The sequence below is a fragment of the Castor canadensis genome, chromosome 11, assembly GCF_047511655.1.
Source record: "Castor canadensis chromosome 11, mCasCan1.hap1v2, whole genome shotgun sequence".
Taxonomy (NCBI): Eukaryota; Metazoa; Chordata; class Mammalia; order Rodentia; family Castoridae; genus Castor; species Castor canadensis.
Window position 1 is genome coordinate 18,673,468 of NC_133396.1, and position 19,612 is coordinate 18,693,079.

Here is a 19,612-nt window from a genome sequence, read left to right on the forward strand (position 1 = left end):
CCTTTACCATCTGCTGTAATACCAAGCCCATCCACAAAGGTGCCCACAAGACAGAATGGTGAAGTGCCTTTCATTGACAGGAAGCTAAGTTGGATGTGACCAGTTGGGTCAAAACTCAAATTCCAGGCTTAGCTTCTCTCTCCCTCATGGAGCTGAGCTCAGCGCAGGCCAGGAGTGAGCATCCCAGCAGGATGCTCTCCTGCTGAGCTCAGCTTCCTAGGCTAAAGATGATGCAGATATGGCCATAGAGAACAGGAGGAGGCACACCTCCAGTTGAAGGCCCCTGTGGGATTTGGGGTACCCTGGCTTCTATCCTCCTATTCCCTTCCCTGCAAGGCTCCTCAGAGGCCAGAGGGCCTCAATCTCAGGCTTGGAGAGCTCCCACCACACCCCTGTCCTTTTCTGGAGGGACGGATACAACTGCAGGCTAGTCAGACTGGGTGGGGTGTGACTGAATGAACAGCAGGAGGGAACAGGACGCCCTGCCCCAGCACCATGGGGCCTTTTGCCAGAACCTCTCCCTTTGGGGCAAAGGGGGTGTTGACTCTTATCATCCCCAGTGGGGTCCGCAGAAGGAAACTTTCTCTCTCACACCCTGCCCCTCCCTCCCGTCCTGAGTGAACAAATGGAAAGGGCACCTGGGCCCTGCCCTCTCTGCACCTCTTCCTCCTCCTCGCCACAGGATTGTGCCCCTCCCAGCTGCAGCACAAGGGAATGCAAGGGGAAGACACTGTCCCCACCCAGGCAGCACAGGCACAGCACTTACAGTCACAGGATTCACAAAGCCATTTATTGACCAGTGAGTCCTGATGGACTCCCCTAGAAGGTTACAAAAATATACTTTTATACATACTATGCTTCTGTAAAGTTTCTTTCTCCTGGAATGGAGTGACTACCTGGGTTGAGGACCCAGACTGCTCATACTCTTCAGGAACCGGCAGAAAGGAGAGAAAATTACAAATAGTGATGTGTTAGAAGTCAGAAGTCAGAAGCAGGGAAAGATCTCCAAAGTGACGAAGGGCTCTTACATCACGTGTTTCTGAACAACAATGGCTCTTCTTACTTCACCGTTCCTTTTTGAGGTGCTGGGACTGTGACCCTCCCCAGCTACCCGTTGCCACTCCAAGGCCCTCAGAGTGCAGCAATGGCTTTGGCAGCCACCTGGCGGCCCAGAGGAAGGCTGAGGTCTGTGATGGCCAGAACCACCTTGGGGCTGGACATGGCAGACATCTTTACCAATTCTGATACCTGCCACAGACAGACAGATGAACACAGGGGAGCTCATGGGAGTGTGATGTTCCAGGAGGAAGGCCCCTCTCACTTTGGGAGGGGTGGCCCTGAACCCCACCTCTGCTAAGGCCTGCTGCTGCCCTCTGTGTATTCAGGGTACTCACGGTGGTGAAGGGCATGAACTGTAGGATGCTGCCCCGACTACCCTGCTCCAGGCAGTCCACACACTCCTCCATAAACCACTGCACAAACTGGGTGTGGGGGCCAGCAGTGCGTGAGCCAAGGATGGAGGAAATGAGCAGGAACAGGTTGGCTGTGCAGAAGGAAGTGAGAGGGGAAACTTCCATGAGAACAAGTCAGCCTTGGGGAGATGGGAGGACTGGAAAGGGAAAAGGAAGAAGTATTAAGAGCACCTCAGGTGGGGACACCAAAGAGAGGAAATGTAGGAAGGAGATGGGAGAGAAGGGGCTAAATGGGAGCCTGGGGAGAAGGAGAGCTCGAATTAGGGAGGAGGAGGAAAGAGTGGGGAGCTGTATGGAGGAAGGTGAGAGGCCATGGAGGACCCTTCCAGCAGAGGCCCTGCCTCCCTTTAGGAAGGGGTTCCTTCCCGCTCAGTTGTGCTCAAAAGCAGTGGAAAGGACTCACCCAGCACTCGGTTCAGAGGGTCCCTCATGTTGACTGTGTGGAGCTGGGAGGCCGAGAGGGAGCTGTTCATGGACCGGTCAGCTATGTGATAGGGCAGAGGGGCACTGTGCTCAGAACCAGCTCTCACAGAGAAGCTCACACCTGCCCTCTACCCAAAAGGGGTGTCTGGTTACATGCAGGGCCCAGAGAAGATTCTTGGACCAAGATCTACATTGGGACCTGAATGCAGAGAGATGCGGAGAAGAGCAAATGCCACATGTGCAACACCAGGGCCAATCTTGGCACTTGACATGGATAAAGGTGCTGAATCCTCTCAACGTCCCATTGCACAGATAAGGAAACTGAGACTTGAATTTGCAAAGGGTCTAGCTAAAGGTCATGGGTTTGTAAATGGCAGACCCAGCATCATTTCTCTGCTCAGGTACATGGTTGGTTCCCAGTCCCTAAAAGGCCCCAGAGAAAATTCTAGGCTAAGAAAAGTTCTGGAAAAAGGAAAAATGAGCTCTAAAGAGCTCCTGGAAGAAGTCTTAAGAGGAAGGGAGGACATGGGAAATAATGGCATCCAGGGAAGCAGGGTGGGGAAGGGAGCTCTCTAGACAGGAAGAGGGGGAAGTTGCCCCAGGTCCCAGCCTAGGCCTGCTCTAGGCCGCAGGGCATGTTTTAGGGGAAAGAAGGAAGGTGGAGCAGTGAGTCAGTGGCACTGCTGGGTACCTGTCACTAGGGGCAGGCAGTATGGGAGACTTGCAGGACCCCAGGCAAAAAAGTTTCAGCCCTCCCATGTGCTCACTTGGACTGGACAGGATGTTGGCGTCGTCCTCATTAGAGCTCAGCAGTCTCATCAGTTTCGAAGGCTGCATGTCTTCCACAGGGAACAGGCTGATGTAATCCTGGAGGGCAGGGGAGCCACTGTGATGCTCCATTCCCCACATTTCCAGCTATCAGTGAAGAGGACTGGAGCTGATTTGAATGGGGAAGAGTCAGCTCCCCACAGCCCTGGTCAGCATCACCAGCAGGCTGATCCCTTTCTCCTCTTCCCTTCCCAAGCCCTAGTTAGCAGACAGGATCCTTGCCAAGGGCAGCCTGGGGCCCAAACAAACTGCCCCTCCAAGACCTTGACCAACCAGGCCCAAACACAGCTGACCCAAATATAGGGCCCATGTCCCATTGTGTTTTCCTGGGAAGGTGCCTCTTCTCAGTAAATGCTCAGAAAATGTCAACTGATGGGGGGAGGGGGAGTAAAGGAGAATGATGGAGGAGGTGAATTCAACTATGATATATTGTAAGAAATTTTGTAAATGTCACAATGTACCCCAAGTACAACAATAATAAAAATAAAGTATAAAAAAAGAAAAAAAAATGTCAGCTGAATAAACACATGAATAAGTCAACGGAGGAGCCCCTACCTCAATGTCTTCCCGGTGTCTCTTCTTTTGGCGGGAAGATGCCTGTCCCTTGTGCGAAGAATAAGAACTCAGGGCACACCACACAGCTAATCTAGCAAAGGTTCCAGGAAAAGGGGATCTAGTTGGAGGGGTCCAAAACAAGGTTTCTGTATCTACACTAATTGAGCCCCATCTCTAGCTCCCCACAGCCCAGCTTTCCAGGGCAGTACCAGGCCAGGGTGCCTGACAGGGTGGCAGGTGCTCAGGGTCCAGGGTGGGGGGGGCTGGGAAGGCTCCAAGGAGACTCCTACTTGGCCAGTGCAGTGCCAGGAGGGTCCATGAGGTTCTGCCACTTGGAGGAGTCAGTGAGCAGGCCAGGCAGGATGTGGCCCAGCAGGACCAGAGTCACTTGCTGCATGTCCAGACAGAAGATGGAGTAGAGCAGCTCCACTGCCTGAAGTGTGTGCTCCTTCCGCGTCTCCTTCAACAGCTCCTGAGGGGCAGGTGAAGAGGCTGCTGAGGCATTGAGGGCCCTGACCTTGGGGTTCTTGATACCCAGTCACTCCTGCCAGCTTCCTGGGCAGGTGTGTGCCCACTTCCCAGCCTCTGTGAGGTAAGGCCCCTGCCTCTGTATCCTGAGGAGACTGTTCAATTCACAACAGCCTCAGAGAAGCCTGGCCAACCAGACTAGGTGTCAGGTCCAAGCCTGAGGACATCTGCTCCCCAGCCCATGTAGCCACCCCAGCCCAAGTACCTTAATCAGGTTGTTGCAGAACCAATAGACACCCCCCATGTGCAGAAGGGTGTCGAGGATATGGATGGAGCGGCTGTCCACCCAACCCTTCTCCAGCACCTTGGCAAAGATATCCGTCAACACCTCCTTGATAGGGCGCTTGGGGGGCAGCAGGTTCCAGTAGGGCATCGTGTCTACCCCCGCAGATGGGAACTTGATCTGTGTGGCTGTCTGCTGTAGCACATCTGCACACATGTGCTCCAAGATCGAGCTCATAATCACTACCCTGGGGAGCAAGGAGGGCACATGCCAGACTCTCTCCTGGACTTGGATTACAGAAATGCTCCTGGGAATTCACCCTACTCTGAGGTGGGGAGGAGATAACCACAGAGCCCTCCTCTGTGGCCAGGCAGGGTTTCACCTGCTGGGCACAAAGCCTTTGAAAGGCACAGGACAGAGGCTTTCCTTCCCTAGATGGTACCAGCAATATATTCAGATTTTCTCTCCTTCCCTGTCCCTCTCCAACTTCTCCCATCCCCCAGGCCTGGGTCCTGCCAACTGTGTCATAAATAAATGTAATCACTTCCCCCTGTGGTGAGTGCTTCGGGGGTCCCCGCCCAGCCTTGGCCTACTCCCAAAGTAAACTGTAACTTCCAGGAGAGGCCCAAGGGCTGCCCCACAGGACTCTTCCCGGTCTTGGGTAGTGGGGCAAATACATGAGTATATCCAGGAATCTTTTCTAGAGTGTCTTAGGCTACGAGGGCAGATGGGGTCTGAGCCCTAGCTGCTCCTGGAGTTCTGGCGGCTGGGGAAGGGTGCTCTGACTTTCAGAGCCACTTTCCACCTGTACGATAGAGCCACGGATTTCCCACAATTCTTCATCCAATAGGACTTCGTGTGCTTCGGATGGATGGTGTCACAGCAAACAGTCCATGACTTGTGGGAGGAGAATGAGGGAAGAGAAGGGGAAAGCGGGAGCAGGTGGTTTCAGCTACATATGTCCACATCTCCCTCATAAAACATTCTCAACAACTATTTTGTGAGTTGTCCCTCAACACTTACAGGCTGGTGAACACCCAAGGCCATAGCAGGACTCTTCACAACAGCGAGGAGGTGGAAGCAATCTACATTCTGGGTGCTGATGGCACACACCTGTAATCCTACTGTTTGGGAGGCTGAGATCTGGAAGATCAAGGTTTGAGGCCAGCCTGGACAAATAGTTTATGAAACTTCATCTCCAAAATAACCAGAGTAAAATGGACTATAGATGTGGCTCAAGTGGGAGATCACCTGTTTTGCAAATGCAAAGCCCTGAGTTCAAACCCCTGTGCCACCAAAAAAAAAAAAAAGGAAATCCTATCACGATACAAAATGAATGAATTTTAAGGAAATTATGCTTAGTGAAATAAGTCAGTTACGAAAAGACAAATATTGCCTAACTCCACTTATATGAGGTGTCTAAAGTAGCCAAATTCATAAGGACAGAAAGTAGCATGGTGGTTGCCAGGGACTGGAGGGAGGGAGAAGAGGGAAGTTGTTGTTTATTGAGCACAGTTTTGGATTAGCAAGATGAAAAAGTTCTGGACAACTGTTTCACAACAATGTGAACATACTACACACTACTGAACTATACACTTAAACATGGTTAAGATGCTATAAATTTCCTGTTACATGATTCTTGCCACAGTGAAAAAAATCCTGCAAGTCCCTGAAGAACCAGCACATGAAATAACCACAAAGACAGCTGGGGATGGGCGCTCACAGCTCAACAGGGGCTTCTGCTTAGGTAGTTCTCTAGAACCTGAGTCAAATGGGTACTATCTGGGGTCTGTATTTTCAGCACACAGAAGGTGCCAAATTAAAACATTCCTGGTACAGAGACACACTAAACATTCACAGAGCCTGCTGAATGAATGTGTAAATAAGAATGTGAGTGAGAGAGGGGTAGGGAAGGAAAAAAAAAAGAATGTGAAAGTCTAAACCCTGAACACGCCCGATCTCGGAAGCTATGCAGGGTCAGCTGGTCAATACTTGGATGGAAGGACATGAGCAAGGAGGAAGTGAGTGAGTGAACAGCATGTCTGGGAAGGTGAGAACAGTGGGATGTTGATTCCTGGAGGTGCTGACTCCTCGCGGCACACCTACAGGTTTGAGAAGAGGGGACTGGATTACTGACCTCTCCTTGTAGAACTGCAGGGTATTCTCACTGTACAGTGGCCCTGCCAGCTGACGGATCATCTGTAGCGACTTCTCACGCTCATCTAACCCCAGCATCCGGACGTGGGCCACAAGCCAAGCCACGGCACACACCGCCAGGCTGCATACCTTTCCCTTGATATTATCTGTGATTTTCTGTGGGAGGGAAAAGAGTGGTTAAGACTACTCTCCCCACTTCCCCACACAACAAGTTTGATTTTCCCAGAGCTATCTGGGTGGGAGGGAATGGCTAAGACTATGATTCTAGGAAAGATTAAAACCAAAACATGAGCTCTGGATTAAGGGTTTTACTGTTCTTATTAAATACAACAAACTATCAAGGACTGGCTCCATATCTCAGGGAAAAGAGAAGGCTGATGGAAAGGTGGGGCTACCTGGATAGACTCGAAGGCCAGAACCCCATTTTCCCAGGCATTGAGGATTTCTAAGATGGCTGCTGAAATGCTGAGACAAGCTTCATGCCACTTCATCTGCCTACAGAGTTAGGGGTGGGAGAAAAATCACCACAGGGGAGTACGGGCTGGGCATAGGGGGGTGAGGCTGGCTCTGCCCCCACCACTACCCTTACAGTAGGCACCCCAGTCACTAACACCAGCTTCATCTCCGAGGAATTGTTGAGAAGGGCTACCAAAGACTCTACTTTCGTGGAGTCAGGCCGGAAACAGGGGTGGTCAGGGTTCAGGATCTTGCCCGGCTCAGGCATGCAAGTCTGCATCCAGGTCTCAAAAAAGGGCACCTCTGCTCCTGTGCTCACCTCGGACAGAATCACCTGGGAAAGAGAGGAAGTGCTAACCGAGTGGGGAGGGTGTAGTACCGGCTAGAGCTGGACCTGGGGAGGTGCCTCAGTTTCCTCCCCCACTGCCATTCCCTTCTCCACCTGAAGAACTGGGGACAAATTGGTCTAAGGGAGGCAGATGGGGAGCTATGCTGCCACCTAGTGGTCAGCATGAAAGTAGCATGAAAGGATTTGGGATGTGGCCAGTCATCTACTGACATCAGGGCAGGTACCTCATGTCTAAGGCCAACAGATTCTACTGGCTTGGGAGACCAATGGGTGCCAGGGTGACATGGGCGAGTTATTGTTTACTTCATTCCTCTGCCCCATATGGTTGGTGTCCCGTAATCCCTCTGTTCACTTCTCACTCACCTCTGAGCCATAGGTCTGGGCCACATGGCACAGCATGAGGAAAGAGATGTCAAAGAGCAAGGCACGAACTGAGGCTGTTTTGGCTGTGGGAAGGGTAAAAAGGTCAACACCTCAGTCCAGAGCAAGGGCCCAAGGCCCTTGTCTGAATTGGGAAGAAGGACATCAGGATTTTGTTTTTCTTTTGTGGTGCTGGGGGTCAAACCAGAGCCTTCTGCCTATTAAGGCAAGTGCTCTACCACAGAACTATACCCCCAGCCCAGGGTTTGCCTTAAGGAAGGTCAGGGATCAGCTGGCTCCTTCAAAGCTCTGAGGCTCAGAATCCTTTTCTTGAGTTTCAATTAGAACATCATCCCTTCCTTAGAATCCAAGACATCTAGAACCCTCCTCCCTCAATGGGCAAACAAAGGTGAAGGCAGGAGGACGACAAAAAGGATAGTTTTAAAAGAATGCCTTTCCTAGCACTCTCTCAAGGCTACCCAAAAGACTCAGTCAGTCATGACTCAGGGGAGGACCCCCAACCTCCCCAGCATCAGCAAAGGTAGCTCCTCTTCTCCATACTCATTTTAGTAGCAATGGGGTGTGTGGGTACACGGTTGACTTACTGCTCTCTCCGCTCCCATGGGTGGTGAACTCATTGCCATGGGTTGTGAACTCATTCAGACTGTTGAAGGAATGGAGACAGGTAGCATTAACCAGGGCAAGAGCTGAGCACAGGCAGGTACTACGGGACTATATACTCACACAGGTAGTCACTGGAGTCTGAATTACAGGTTAAACTTTTTTTTTTTGGCAGTACTGGAGTTTAAACTCAGGGCTTCACATTTCCTAGGCAGGTGCTCTACCACTTGAGCACAACTCCAGCCCTGAATTATAGGTTAAACTTATAATAAACACCTCTTTAGAGAAAAAAATAATTATTTCTATTATTAAAAGATTTCTGGGCTGGCAGAGTGGCTCAAGTGGTAGAGAGCCTACCTAGCAATCATAAACCCTGAATTCAAACCCTAGTACCACACACACACACACAAAGATTTCTGCTGGACATGATGTATACATCTATAATCCCAGCACTTGTAAAGCTGAGGTAGGAGAGTCTCAAGTTTGAGGCCAGCCTAGGCTTCATAGCTGTCTAAAAAAAAGATTACTAAGGCTTACAGAATGGCTCATTGAATGAAACAATGTTCTACATGTCAAATAACAAGTCAACCCAAAATGGCAACAGAATTTAAAAGCCCTCTGCTTAGTTTTTTTTTTAAGACAGGATCTCCTATGTAGCCCAGGCTGGCCTTGAATTCAAGATCCTCCTACTTCCATCTCCTGAGTGCTAGGATTACTAGAATTACAGGCATGTACTACTATGCCCTGTAGCAAGACCCTTGTTAAAAACTGGGCAGACATAAACCCTAGTCCCATTAAAAAAAAAAAAAACTTGGCAAACAAAATTTCTCCATGTTGACTGTTCAATGCCTCCTCATTTTATTACCCTTCTCGACTCCATTCTCAGCTGAAGAGGAAAGAGGAAAGAGACTGACGCCTATAATCCTAGCTACTTGGGAGGCAGAGACTTAGGCTGACTTCCCCAAAGCAACAGTGACTTCTGGCATGTTGGGGTTACCTTTGCCTTTTCTTGTAAGTTGTACCAAAACATCCACTTAGGTTATTTAATTTATACCATTCCTTCAAATAAAGAAATGTGGTATTAAAAAAAAAAAAAGTCAAACACAAAAAAGGGATGGCAGAGTGGCTCAAGTGGTAGAATGTTTGTCTAGCAAGCATGAGTTCTGAATTCAAACTTCAAGACTGTCAAAAAAAAAAAAAAAAAGGAGAGAGAGAACCAGCCCTTCCACAAAGGTCTCTAGTTAGGATGCCGAGCTTGGCTTGTACATCTCAAGGGAAACCCAGACCTAGTCACCTCAACTCTCACTCTGCTGCCCCCTCCTCCCTTCAGACATGGACTTCCCCCCAAGGTCAGGCTCAGCTTTTCTCACTTGATGAATTTCCGGGCAAAGGATTTAAGTTTCCCGGTGGCGGCAGCAGCAGCCAGCAGTAAGTCCAGGCTCTTCCCGGACAGCATGTGTCCCAGGACTCCCAGCAATCCCTCTGGGGACTTGGAGTGGTCTGCATCCATCGTCTGGGGAAAAGGGAGGAAATTAAGTCCTAAAGAACACTGAAGAACCTCCCAGATAAGCCTAGCCACACTTTCTCTCTATATGTCTCCATTAACTGGCATACCATACTATGCAATTTAATTGACATCTTTCTGTCTCTGATCTGGAAAACCATAACTAAAATCTATCCTTTCTCTAAAATCCATCCCTCTCAACTACACTGGCACAATGGTGGTGGAGATGACCACGGCCCTGGCTAGGAGCTTCGCTACTATGTCCTCATGAGTCAGTGTCTGTGAAGACATCTACCACAGTGCCTAGGACATGAAGTCTGTGTCAGCTTTTGATGGAAGCTGTCCTTGTCTTCCCCCTTTACTCCCCAAACATTATGTACAGAAAAAAGAGAGGTCTACAGGTCCTGTTTATTTATCTGAAAGTAGAGGAAAACTGGAAAGAAGAAAGCTCTGGTGGCTCACCTTGAGGATGTTTGTGACAGTGGGCTCTGCCCGGAGGATCAACCCGGGATTGGGCTGGATGTTGGCATTTTCTGATGATTTTAGCTCTGGGTCCCGGTCTGCTGCACTATGGCCATAAGCAGTTGGCCAAGAGAAGGAAGCAGAATAAAGAGAAATTCATGAGATACCCTCTAGTTCAATCTCAGAAGCAGAGATTTAGAGAAGAGTGGAAAGTGTGCAGGAAATTTTGGGGGCTTAGTGTGTAGCTCAGTGGTACAGCACTTGCCTAGTATGCATAAGGCCCTGAGTTTGAACCCCAGCAACCCCTCCCAAAAAAGAGAGATTAAAAGACAGGATTTTTACTTTGATCACAAAGAAGTGTAAGTTAAAGAGCAGCAACTAGGAGTATAACACTCTGGTCTGATGAAGTCAGTGTCTGCTTTTCCCTTTTGTTCCCTGTATCATGAGGCATTGTCCCAGTCACTTGTAACCCAGACTTCAAACAGGAAGGGGAAAAGGCACCACCAGCAGCCAGTTGGGCACAAGACAGGGCAATAAAGGGGCCCAAGTGGCCTTACACTTACCGCTTGGCCACAAGATTGGCAAAATTGGCTTCAGACAGAAGACCTTGCTTGTTACATTCTTGGAGGAGGAAGTTTGTACAGTCACAGCTATGAGAAAAAACAAGGAAAAGGGAAGTGAACACAAAGAGCATTGAGGAATGGGCAAAATGATTCCTGTCCAGTCTCCAACCCTGTTCAGGATAAAGACAATTGGAGTGCCCAAGGGAAAGCAGGGGTCTCTGGGCAACACGGTCTTGCTGTCTCTGGCCCCTGCCAAGGGAAGCCAACAAGGAGACAGTCTCCTCAGCTCATCTAGCACAGGGAGCAGGAGAAGGGTCCAGAACACCTTCCAGTGGAGCAGAGGTAAGCAGGGGAATTCATACTTGCAGCGCTGGTCGGCTTTGTCCAACAAGGGTGTAAGCTTCAGCAAGAATTCAAAAGCACAGTTGACATCCTCCGTGAAGTCCTACAGAGAGTCAGAAGCTTCCACCTGGGTTCCAGGCTGTCCAGACCTCCCACAGCCTACAATGCAGGCTTACAAGGATACCCTTGTGGGGATGAGAGCCTAAAGTCAACTGTGTCCACCACTAGCCCCTAGTAACTGAGTAGGGTCATATTTGAGGCATCCCTGTTTCCCATGTGGCCATTCTGCCCAATCATTGTCAGTAACTTTGTCTATTAGAGGGACCAGCCTTGTCTGGAGCCTATGTGTGTGTGTGTGTGTGTACAAAGATGTCCCTAGGTGTTCAGGCACATACACATGGTTCTAGCCTTCTCCCAGGCACAAGAATACACTACTGCCCAGCTAGCATCTAATGGAATCTTCCCTTGCCATTGTTTCTCCAGGGCAGAAATATCCTTACCTACTCTCAAGGCCCTCATCTCATTTTTCCAACTTACCTTGTCCCCATGAGAATATTCCTTCAACTTCACCAAAACCTGTGGAATCTATGGAGTGAAGTAAGAGGAAAAATAGAAAGATCAAGTTCTTTTCTCTTTCACCCATCACTGTGACCTCCTATTCTTGCTCTGGGAATAGAGACAGGAACATGCCAGCCTTCTCCCTTAGAGTCCAATCAGAAAGCCCATGGCCACCAAAGCACCTGATATCCCTTGGCCTACAGAACACAAGAACCTCTCACTTCTACTGACTCAAGAAGGAAAAGCCATAAGCGAAGTGGAAGCCAGTTCAAGGAGACCAGAGCCACTTTTCCTGGTTCCTGCTGCTGTCCTGCACCAATCTGGCTGACAACAAGCTGAACAGCACCTTCTAGGAAGAAACAATAGAGCCCTGGAACTTTCACAGAAAACGAATGATTGGAACTTTTTCTAGAGACTCGGCAAGCTGGGCCCAATGCCAGCAGGAGAACACACAGGGCAAAGGTTCAGTTTGTCAATGCTTCTCCTGAGAACTGCCCCTAGACTGGCTCTCTGTTGCTCCCATGTCTCCATGTACCTTGAGGTAAGTGAAAGCTGTCCACTTGAGCTCCTGTGTCCCCTCAGGAGACTCAATGAGCCCCACGAAGCAAGCTTTCCAGATCTCCAGGACAAACAGTGGAGTAGGAATATGCTGTGGAAAGTCCAAGAGAGAAGCATGAGATGGTGCTCCACATCCCTTCACTCTTCCACAGGCTCCAGGGACTAAGCTTGGGTCAACGACTGCACAGCAGAGTCACTTCCCAACTCTAGTGCTGAGAACCAGGGATGTAAGGCCAAATGACACAACTATGCACAAGTGACATCCACATTCCACCAGGGAAGAAGTACAAGAATCCTTCTGCCTGCCCCACCTTGGGGAAAGGAGCCACTCAGCCTGTCCTACCTGCATGCGCTTCACCATCATCAGCTGCTCCACTAGGGGCTGTGTCTCGCCTGTCAGGTTCATGGTGCCCTCGAGCAAGACCAGCGCATGGACAGTAGGGAAGCCGGTTTTATGCAGCTGCTCTGAGTGCACAGACAGCATCGTGGGGATACTGAGGGGACAGATATATGGGGGCAGTGTTGAGAAGTGACAGCAAAAGCAGAGGGGACAGACCAGGTACCACATGTTCCCACAACACCCTTTCTCTCCTTTTGCCACCTCCCTCTGGAAGCTGGGTACCTCCTAATGAGTGTGCCACACTGCTCAGCCTGGCTCCGGAGTTGGGTGTTGCTGAGATTGGCCAGGATCTCCCCAAGCTTCAAGAGTGAATGCTCAATAGCTGTCCAGGAGGCTGATGAAGAGAAGGAAAGTAAAAACATGATGGGAAACAGAGGAGAGGTAGAGCATGGCCCCAAACTCCTTGATTGTGGTATCCCTTGGGCCCAGGAACCCACGCAGAGAGGCTTCCCTGGAGGAAGACGTAGAGGCCAGTGCCCTGAGGGCAGCATGCACTGTTTCTCAAAGGGGAATAAGCACCAAGAGCCAGAACCCCTAGAAACTATTTCCAAAGGCCTTTTATGGGCCACACACAACTGACTTTAAAGACCAGGTGGGCACACACAAGCAGCAGATGAGAGAAGCATGGGGAGGCTGGAGCCCAGCAGCTGGAAAGGGACAGTGGTTACAAATCACTTCAGGATCAGGCCAATCTGAAAGGCCAGTCTCACAACAGTCACTTCTACTCTAGGCAAGCTGAGTTCCTAACCACCACCCAACCCTCATCCTGGCTTGCCCTCACTGCTTTCCACTTCTGAAATGCCTCACCAACACATCCTTCAAGTCTCAGCTCCTTTAACAGCTTGACCAACTGGTACCTCTCTTAAATGCCCACACACATGATCTATACCACATATTTAAAAACTTAATTATAATTCACTTATTCTAGTTACAATTGTAGAGGGTCAAATGATGAATAATGGCACCAAAAACCCCATTAATCTCCATATAGCATGCAGGCCAGGGGGGGAAGACAAGAGCTGAGAGCCATTAAAATTAACTATTTATCTATAATAAATAGATAAGAATAGATAAGAAACTGTCAGCAAACACATTTTGACATGGTGATTCTTTCTGGACTTTTCTCAAACAATAAAACATATACAAAGAAATAATAGACTAATTCTCTAATAAGCTCTCCAACCCGGCCCTGAAGACTTGAGTGTCACCCCTCTAATGTTTTTATCACTGGAAAACAAGAGTTGCTTAGGTGGTCCTAGCCACCACAGCCCAAACAACACAGTGGCCTTAGGACCCCACTGTTGGAAGACTTCCCTCCCATAGATCTATCTGTTCTTAAGTTCTGGAAAGTTCCAATACTTAAAAAACTTGAGTCAAGAGGTAGATGGCACACAGGCCTGACAGCAAACAAGTACCAAGTTTAAAGGGACATTTCAGGTCACACTCAAATTCAAAAGTCACTGCTTATGGATGAGTAATGTGGAGACAAACAAGGATAAATGGTGTGCTTGTTTTTGTCCTCTAATTTGCTCCATATATATGGCATACTATTCTTGCTCCCAACTAATGTGTGTGCTTATTGAGGGAAGAGACCCTGCTACATGCTCCTTTGGTAGTCCCCCTCCACACCCCCAAAACCTGGCACAGAGCTGGGCATACAACAATGCTCAGTAAATACCTGTTAGTTGATTGGTTCGGGTGCCACCCTGCCCAAGTCCCTGGGATGTATGCAATGCTTATGGGAGAGAGAAAAGGAAGTGGGATGGTTTCAGATTCTCCTGGAAAAAAGTGGGATGGCATCCTGCCTTTCCCTCTCAAAGGACCGGCAATGGAAGCAGCAGCAGGCGGGGCACAGGGAAGTCAGGGAACATACAGGCCTCCTCTAGTTTGGCGATGTGCAGTAGGGCTCGGTTCTTGGTACTGCTGAGGGTCTTCTCCAGGCACTGCAGGCACATGGCAAGCTGTTTCTCCCCAGTGGCTGGAGTGCCTGCCTCCAGTCCTTCCTGGAGCCGTTCTGCAAAGGCCGCCGTGCATCGCAGCAACCAGTGGAGGGCGCTGAGAAGAGCCCGGCACAGCCCGATGCACTCCTCTGCTTTGCCATGACAGCTACAGGAAAGGATGCAAAATCTTGTCTCTGGTCCAAAGGCTGAAATTTGGGCTAAGCCAATGTTCCCAAGTGTCTGGCACTCCTCTACTAGGGAATAGGTTTAGAAAGCTAGCAAAGTCCTGGGGAAGACACTTAGCCCAGCAGGCTTCCACTGGACAGGATCAAATGAGTTATTTGAAGTAGAGAAAAGGCATTTTGTTCTGAGAGAATAAATAGAAAAGATGGGAATGGGCAGGTGGTAGAAATGTGGGAACCCACAGAGTTGGTTGCAGTCTATGAGCTAGGAGCTTCTCCTCTGCACTGACAGAATGCTGGAATGTTCTGAGCCCATGCACCAGCTCTTACCTTAGTCGGTCACAAAACATGTCCATGATATCCAGCAAAGCCTGTACACACAGGTCCCGGGAAAAGTCATCAAACTAGAAAGAAGAGTACAGAGGCTCCAGAATGTCCATCAACCCCCGGGTCTCACACATGCAGCAGATGGTATGTTCAGGGCTTCTGCTTCTCTGCCCTCCAACCTCAGGCTTCAGACTCAGCATCCTTTCCATACAGAAACTGGCTCCTAATTGCCAATCTCCATTTCCCAGGACCTCCTCACATAGGAGGGAGGCCACCAATGCCAACAACATTGTGTGCTGCCTGTTCAGGCTCAGACATCACATAACCAGAGTGGTCAAAGAAGTGGGCCTTGTCCATCACTACCATAGCTCTGTCCCTTGCTCCCCTCCACCCCAATCTCGCTTATGAGTGGTTATGATCATACCTTACTGATAGCTGTGAGGACAGAAGAGTAGGACACCATCTAGAGAGAAAGAAGAAAGACAGCATTCAGAGAGTAGTCTCCTACTTGAGAGGAACAAAGACTGATGCTTAAAGTTGCTGCAGTTCTGAAACCTCAATCCCCCTAGAGGCCTACTCAACTCATTGAAAGACATGTGAGTGGGCTGGGGCGTGGCTCAAGTGGTAGAGCACTGCCTAGCAAGCTAAGGGCTCTGAGTACCACCAAAAAAAAAAAAAAAAAAAAAAAAGTGGCAATGCTATGCGTTGTCCTTATTCCTGCTTCTATCAGACTCACTGCAAATTGTATCATGAGCATAAGCCTACTGAGATGATCATGGGGATAGTCAAACTGCCATGTCTCATGTTCATATACTACTTGGTATTCGCAATAAGCAAGGTTTAATTGACCACTGGTGGGCAGAAAAACCATCAAGAGTGGAAGCGATGCTGAGCACCAGTGGCACCTCTTGGGAGGGTGAGAGCGGGAACAAAGAGGTTTGAGGCTGGCCCAGGCAAACAATTCTTGAGATCCCATCTCCAAAATAACCAGAGCAAAATGGACCGGAGATGTGACTCAAGCAGTAGAGTGTCTGCTTTGCAAACTCGAACCCCTGAATTCAAACCCCAGTCCCACCAAACAAATAAACAAAAAAGAGTGGAGGCAATATTACTTTACTTCTATAACCTTTTTTTTTTTATGGTGCTAGGGATGGAACTCAGGCCTTTGCACATACTAGGCGAGAGCATGATCACTGAGCTATAACCCCAGTCCTCTTCCTATAACCTCTGTCAAGAAGAGTGATCTTGGCGGGGGGTAAGCTCAGTGACAAGAGAACTTGCCTAACATACACAAGACCTTAAGTTTGATCCCCTCACCCTTCCCCTTCACCGCCCCTTCCTCAAAAAAAAAGGAAAACAAAAAACAATGATCTTGCTGGACCTGGTGGCACCCCATTTAGTCCCAGGTACTGGGGAGGCTAAGCTAGAGGATAACTTGAGCCCACAACTCAAAGGCCAGCCTATGGAACACAGCAAAATCCTGAATCAAAAAAAAATTTTTTTTAATTAAATAAAAGTAAAAAAATGCTAAGGATGTGACTTAGTGGTACAGCACTTGCCTAACATGCACATAGCCCTGGATTTAGTCTCTACTACAGAAAATAAAAAAGGACAGTGGTCTTATTTGGGCAGTAACTAGAGGCAAACGTCTCCTTCTGCACTGAATAGAAGGTATCTGCTGCCCCCACCCAATCAGGAGGTCCTCAAAGATAAGGATGCTTTTTTTCAGTAACTACCACATTCTTGATGCTTATAGAACAAATAAATAAAAACATACCCTTAGATCGACATTTCCCAAAGTAGCTATGGAGAAATCACTAGTCACGTGTGTCTATGTAAATTTATAGTTAAATAAGAAGAAAAATTTGGTTCCTGGAGTTGGAGATGTAGCTCAATGGTATAGTGCTTGCCTGGAAATGTACCAAAAATAAATAAATAATGCTTTAAAAAATAAAAACTCAGTTCCTCAGTCTTACAAGATTCATTTCAAGTGCTGGTGGCCACTTTGTTGGACAGCACAGACAGACATAGAGACCATTTCTCTTACTGTAGAAAATCCTAATAGACCATGCTGCATCGAGGGTTTCTCAGGATGTAAAGAAATGTTTAGGGACTGGGGTGTAGCTCAATGGTAGGGTATGTGCTTAGCATGCATGACACCCTAAATTCAACCCCCAGGATTGCAAAAAAGAACACACACACACACAACTTCTGTGAAACCTGGGTTAAACATACATACCTAGAAGTCTGGGGATGTAGCAAGTGGTAGAGCGCTTGCCTAGCATGCAGAAAGCCCTGGGTTTGATTTCTAGCCCCATAACCTATTTGTAAACAATGATAATCTCTAAATGGCTAGAGATGGTCAAACTTATTTGCCCAGGGAATTTCATTTAACTTGCATTTCCAAAATTCCACCTGAACAGTAAATACCCTGAGGATGGAGCTAGTATTAAATTTTTATCTGTTTCTCTAGCACCTAGCCATGGGCCTTGTCCTCAGGAAGTTTCTATTGCTTTGAATAACTGAATTCTATTAATGAGATACATTCCAAAAAAATTTTATCTTAAAACAAATTTCTGTTGGTAAAATTATTCATCACCATAAGATTATAGATCAAATTCAAAAGAAGTAATCTGTCCTGAATGAACTTAAACTCTACACAATGGGTGTCCTCTGTCGGGGATGGTCGTCCTCTTTGACTGAGTATGCAGCTCAGGAGGGATGCACGTGTAGTGGTGAGGGAGGAAGGGAACGCCCGCCTAGTCAGCCAGATCAGTTGAATCAACACTGGTGATCAATGGGGTGACAGATATCATAGGAAGATCGCCCTCACATCCTATAGCCCAAGTTGAATTCGTACTTGCCATCCTCCTGCCTCAGCCTCCCAAGTGCTGAGCTTACAAGCACATGCTATGACACCTGACTAAGTTGTCATATTTTAAAGAAGTAATTACAGTAGGGCTAAGGGTACACATCAGTGGTAGAGTGCTTGCCTAGCATGAGCAGAGCCTTGCATTCTATCCTATTACTGCAAATAATAATAATAATAATCACAGTGTGTCAATAAAACATAAATAATACTATAGAAAACAGTTACAACGGTACACTCAAAATCAGTGGCAAAACACACCAAAATAAAAAAGCAGAATACATATACAGGTATAGTTGCTCATGGCCATAATCCCAACCTACTTGGGAAGCAGAGATCAGGAGGACCACAGCTCAAGACCAGCCTAAGGAAAAAGTTAGCTAGACTCCAGAGACCCCAATCTCAACCAATAAGCTGGGTGTGGAGGCATACGCCTGTCATCCCAGCTACATGGGAACTGTGGCTGAAAACCTACCCTACCCGAAAAATAACTACAGGAAAAAAAGAGGGTTGGGGGTATGGCTCAAATTCAAGTGGTAAGAGCACTTGCCTAGCAAGCACAAGGCCCTGAGTTCAAACTCCAGTACTACTACCACCACCAGCAAAAAAAAAAAAGCAGAATACAATGACAGAAAGTACCAAAATAATCACCTAATCACCCGCCTCCTGGGCTGTCTCTGCTTAAAGAGTAGATACCTCCAAAGATTTGAGAAGAAAGTTAGGTCACCTCCAGTGACCTAGGTGTGGCAAATTTTTTTCTATGTATAATTTCTCCAACACCTAAACAGACTGCTCTGTGTTCAGACATCTTTAACTGGAACTCTTGGATGAACAGGAGCAAAACACGAAGAGGGCTTAAATACAATTAGCATTCAGAACCTTCATCAGCAGGATGTACTGTGAAGCCAAAGCTGGTGTCTGACAGTGATCACAAAGCTGGGAGCCTGCCTGGGCAGAATGACCATAACGTTCCAGGCTAGTGTTTGTTTATTTATAACTCATGTCCCCATAGCAAGAGCTTGGCAAAGAACTGAATCCTATTGGATAACAAACTGTAGGGGGAGCTGGATGTTCCTACAAAAGTGACCCCACACTGAGGAAAGAAACCCCCAGTTCTTTATGTTCTGAGGGATGCTGTTAGTCAAAATGAATTTATGGTCTTTGAATTCTGAATTAGGTAAATTCAGGAAATTTTTGCTACATGTATCAAGAAAGCATTGCTTCAGAGACCTGAAAAAACTTTCCACATGGTGAACTGTTTCTCACAGCAGGATCTGACCTGTGCCAGTTTTGATAATCTACCAGCATAGAAACTCTGAACCACCACAAGCCCCTGGAGCTGTAGGCAATGGTGCAGTGGTCTGCACACGTGGCTAGCCCAGCCTGAGCCTGCAGCTGCTCTCTAATCCTCTCTGCTCTTCTCCATATTCAACACCCCAACTACTCCTAAGTGCCCTCTCCAGGCACAGCACTGGACCAAAGAGCCTCTTGACTCAGAAGGAAGAATAAATTACTGATTTTGCATAGCACTTGACAGGTCATAAAGGTCTTTCCTGTATATTTATTTCTCTCTCACTCTCTTCAGCGTCTCTCTCCTTCTTGCCTTTCTCATCAGTGTTTACACGTCTCAAGATTCTTCCGTTTTGAAGAGAGCTTCCTGCAGACTCCACATTTCCATGTAACCGCCCTCTCTCTGCTGCTCTATACGGACTTTTCACAGACTCTTCAGTTTTCTATACTCATTGTCTCTACCTCCACATCTTCCATTCCTCTTCAACCACTCCAATCACCTCTGTCCAGACCACTCCAGGAATCTTCTCATTAAGGTCATCAACAAACTTTTTTTTTTTTTTTTTGATGGGACTGGGGTTTGAACTGTGCTCTACCTCTTGAGCCACACGTAGAGTCCATTTTGCTCTGGTTATTTTGGAGATG

The 19,612-nt window shown here is 48.0% G+C and overlaps 1 protein-coding gene and 1 non-coding gene across 6 annotated transcripts in view; both read right to left on the minus strand.

The window, feature by feature from the left end:
* Window positions 1-768: 768 nt before the first annotated feature.
* Med24 (mediator complex subunit 24) overlaps window positions 769-19,612 on the minus strand; it is a 37,538-nt gene continuing 18,694 nt past the window's right edge. For 2 of the 5 annotated variants that reach the window (XM_074045661.1, XM_020176343.2), the window contains exons 4-26: window positions 15,233-15,271; window positions 14,812-14,885; window positions 14,233-14,465; window positions 12,582-12,693; window positions 12,303-12,453; window positions 11,937-12,050; window positions 11,381-11,428; window positions 10,864-10,946; window positions 10,502-10,588; window positions 9,939-10,044; window positions 9,343-9,485; window positions 7,957-8,015; window positions 7,355-7,437; window positions 6,798-6,976; window positions 6,582-6,681; window positions 6,167-6,342; window positions 4,012-4,276; window positions 3,569-3,750; window positions 3,279-3,369; window positions 2,663-2,762; window positions 1,876-1,956; window positions 1,395-1,543; window positions 769-1,248 (exon numbers count right to left, since the gene is read on the minus strand). In XM_074045661.1, coding sequence (XP_073901762.1) covers window positions 1,132-1,248; window positions 1,395-1,543; window positions 1,876-1,956; window positions 2,663-2,762; window positions 3,279-3,369; window positions 3,569-3,750; window positions 4,012-4,276; window positions 6,167-6,342; window positions 6,582-6,681; window positions 6,798-6,976; window positions 7,355-7,437; window positions 7,957-8,015; window positions 9,343-9,485; window positions 9,939-10,044; window positions 10,502-10,588; window positions 10,864-10,946; window positions 11,381-11,428; window positions 11,937-12,050; window positions 12,303-12,453; window positions 12,582-12,693; window positions 14,233-14,465; window positions 14,812-14,885; window positions 15,233-15,271 — 2,772 coding nt within the window. In that variant the 3' untranslated portion in view covers window positions 769-1,131. Of the gene's footprint in view, window positions 1,249-1,394; window positions 1,544-1,875; window positions 1,957-2,662; window positions 2,833-3,278; window positions 3,370-3,568; window positions 3,751-4,011; window positions 4,277-6,166; window positions 6,343-6,581; window positions 6,682-6,797; window positions 6,977-7,354; window positions 7,438-7,956; window positions 8,016-9,342; window positions 9,486-9,938; window positions 10,045-10,501; window positions 10,589-10,863; window positions 10,947-11,380; window positions 11,429-11,936; window positions 12,051-12,302; window positions 12,454-12,581; window positions 12,694-14,037; window positions 14,095-14,232; window positions 14,466-14,811; window positions 14,886-15,232; window positions 15,272-19,612 lie in introns of those variants that run through there. The other 3 variants (XM_074045663.1, XR_012438549.1, XM_074045662.1) reach the window with 3 other exon arrangements.
* On the minus strand, window positions 7,617-7,720 carry LOC141414138 (small nucleolar RNA SNORD124). The gene has a single exon (XR_012439224.1). It is a non-coding gene; the product is annotated as a small nucleolar RNA SNORD124 (small nucleolar RNA).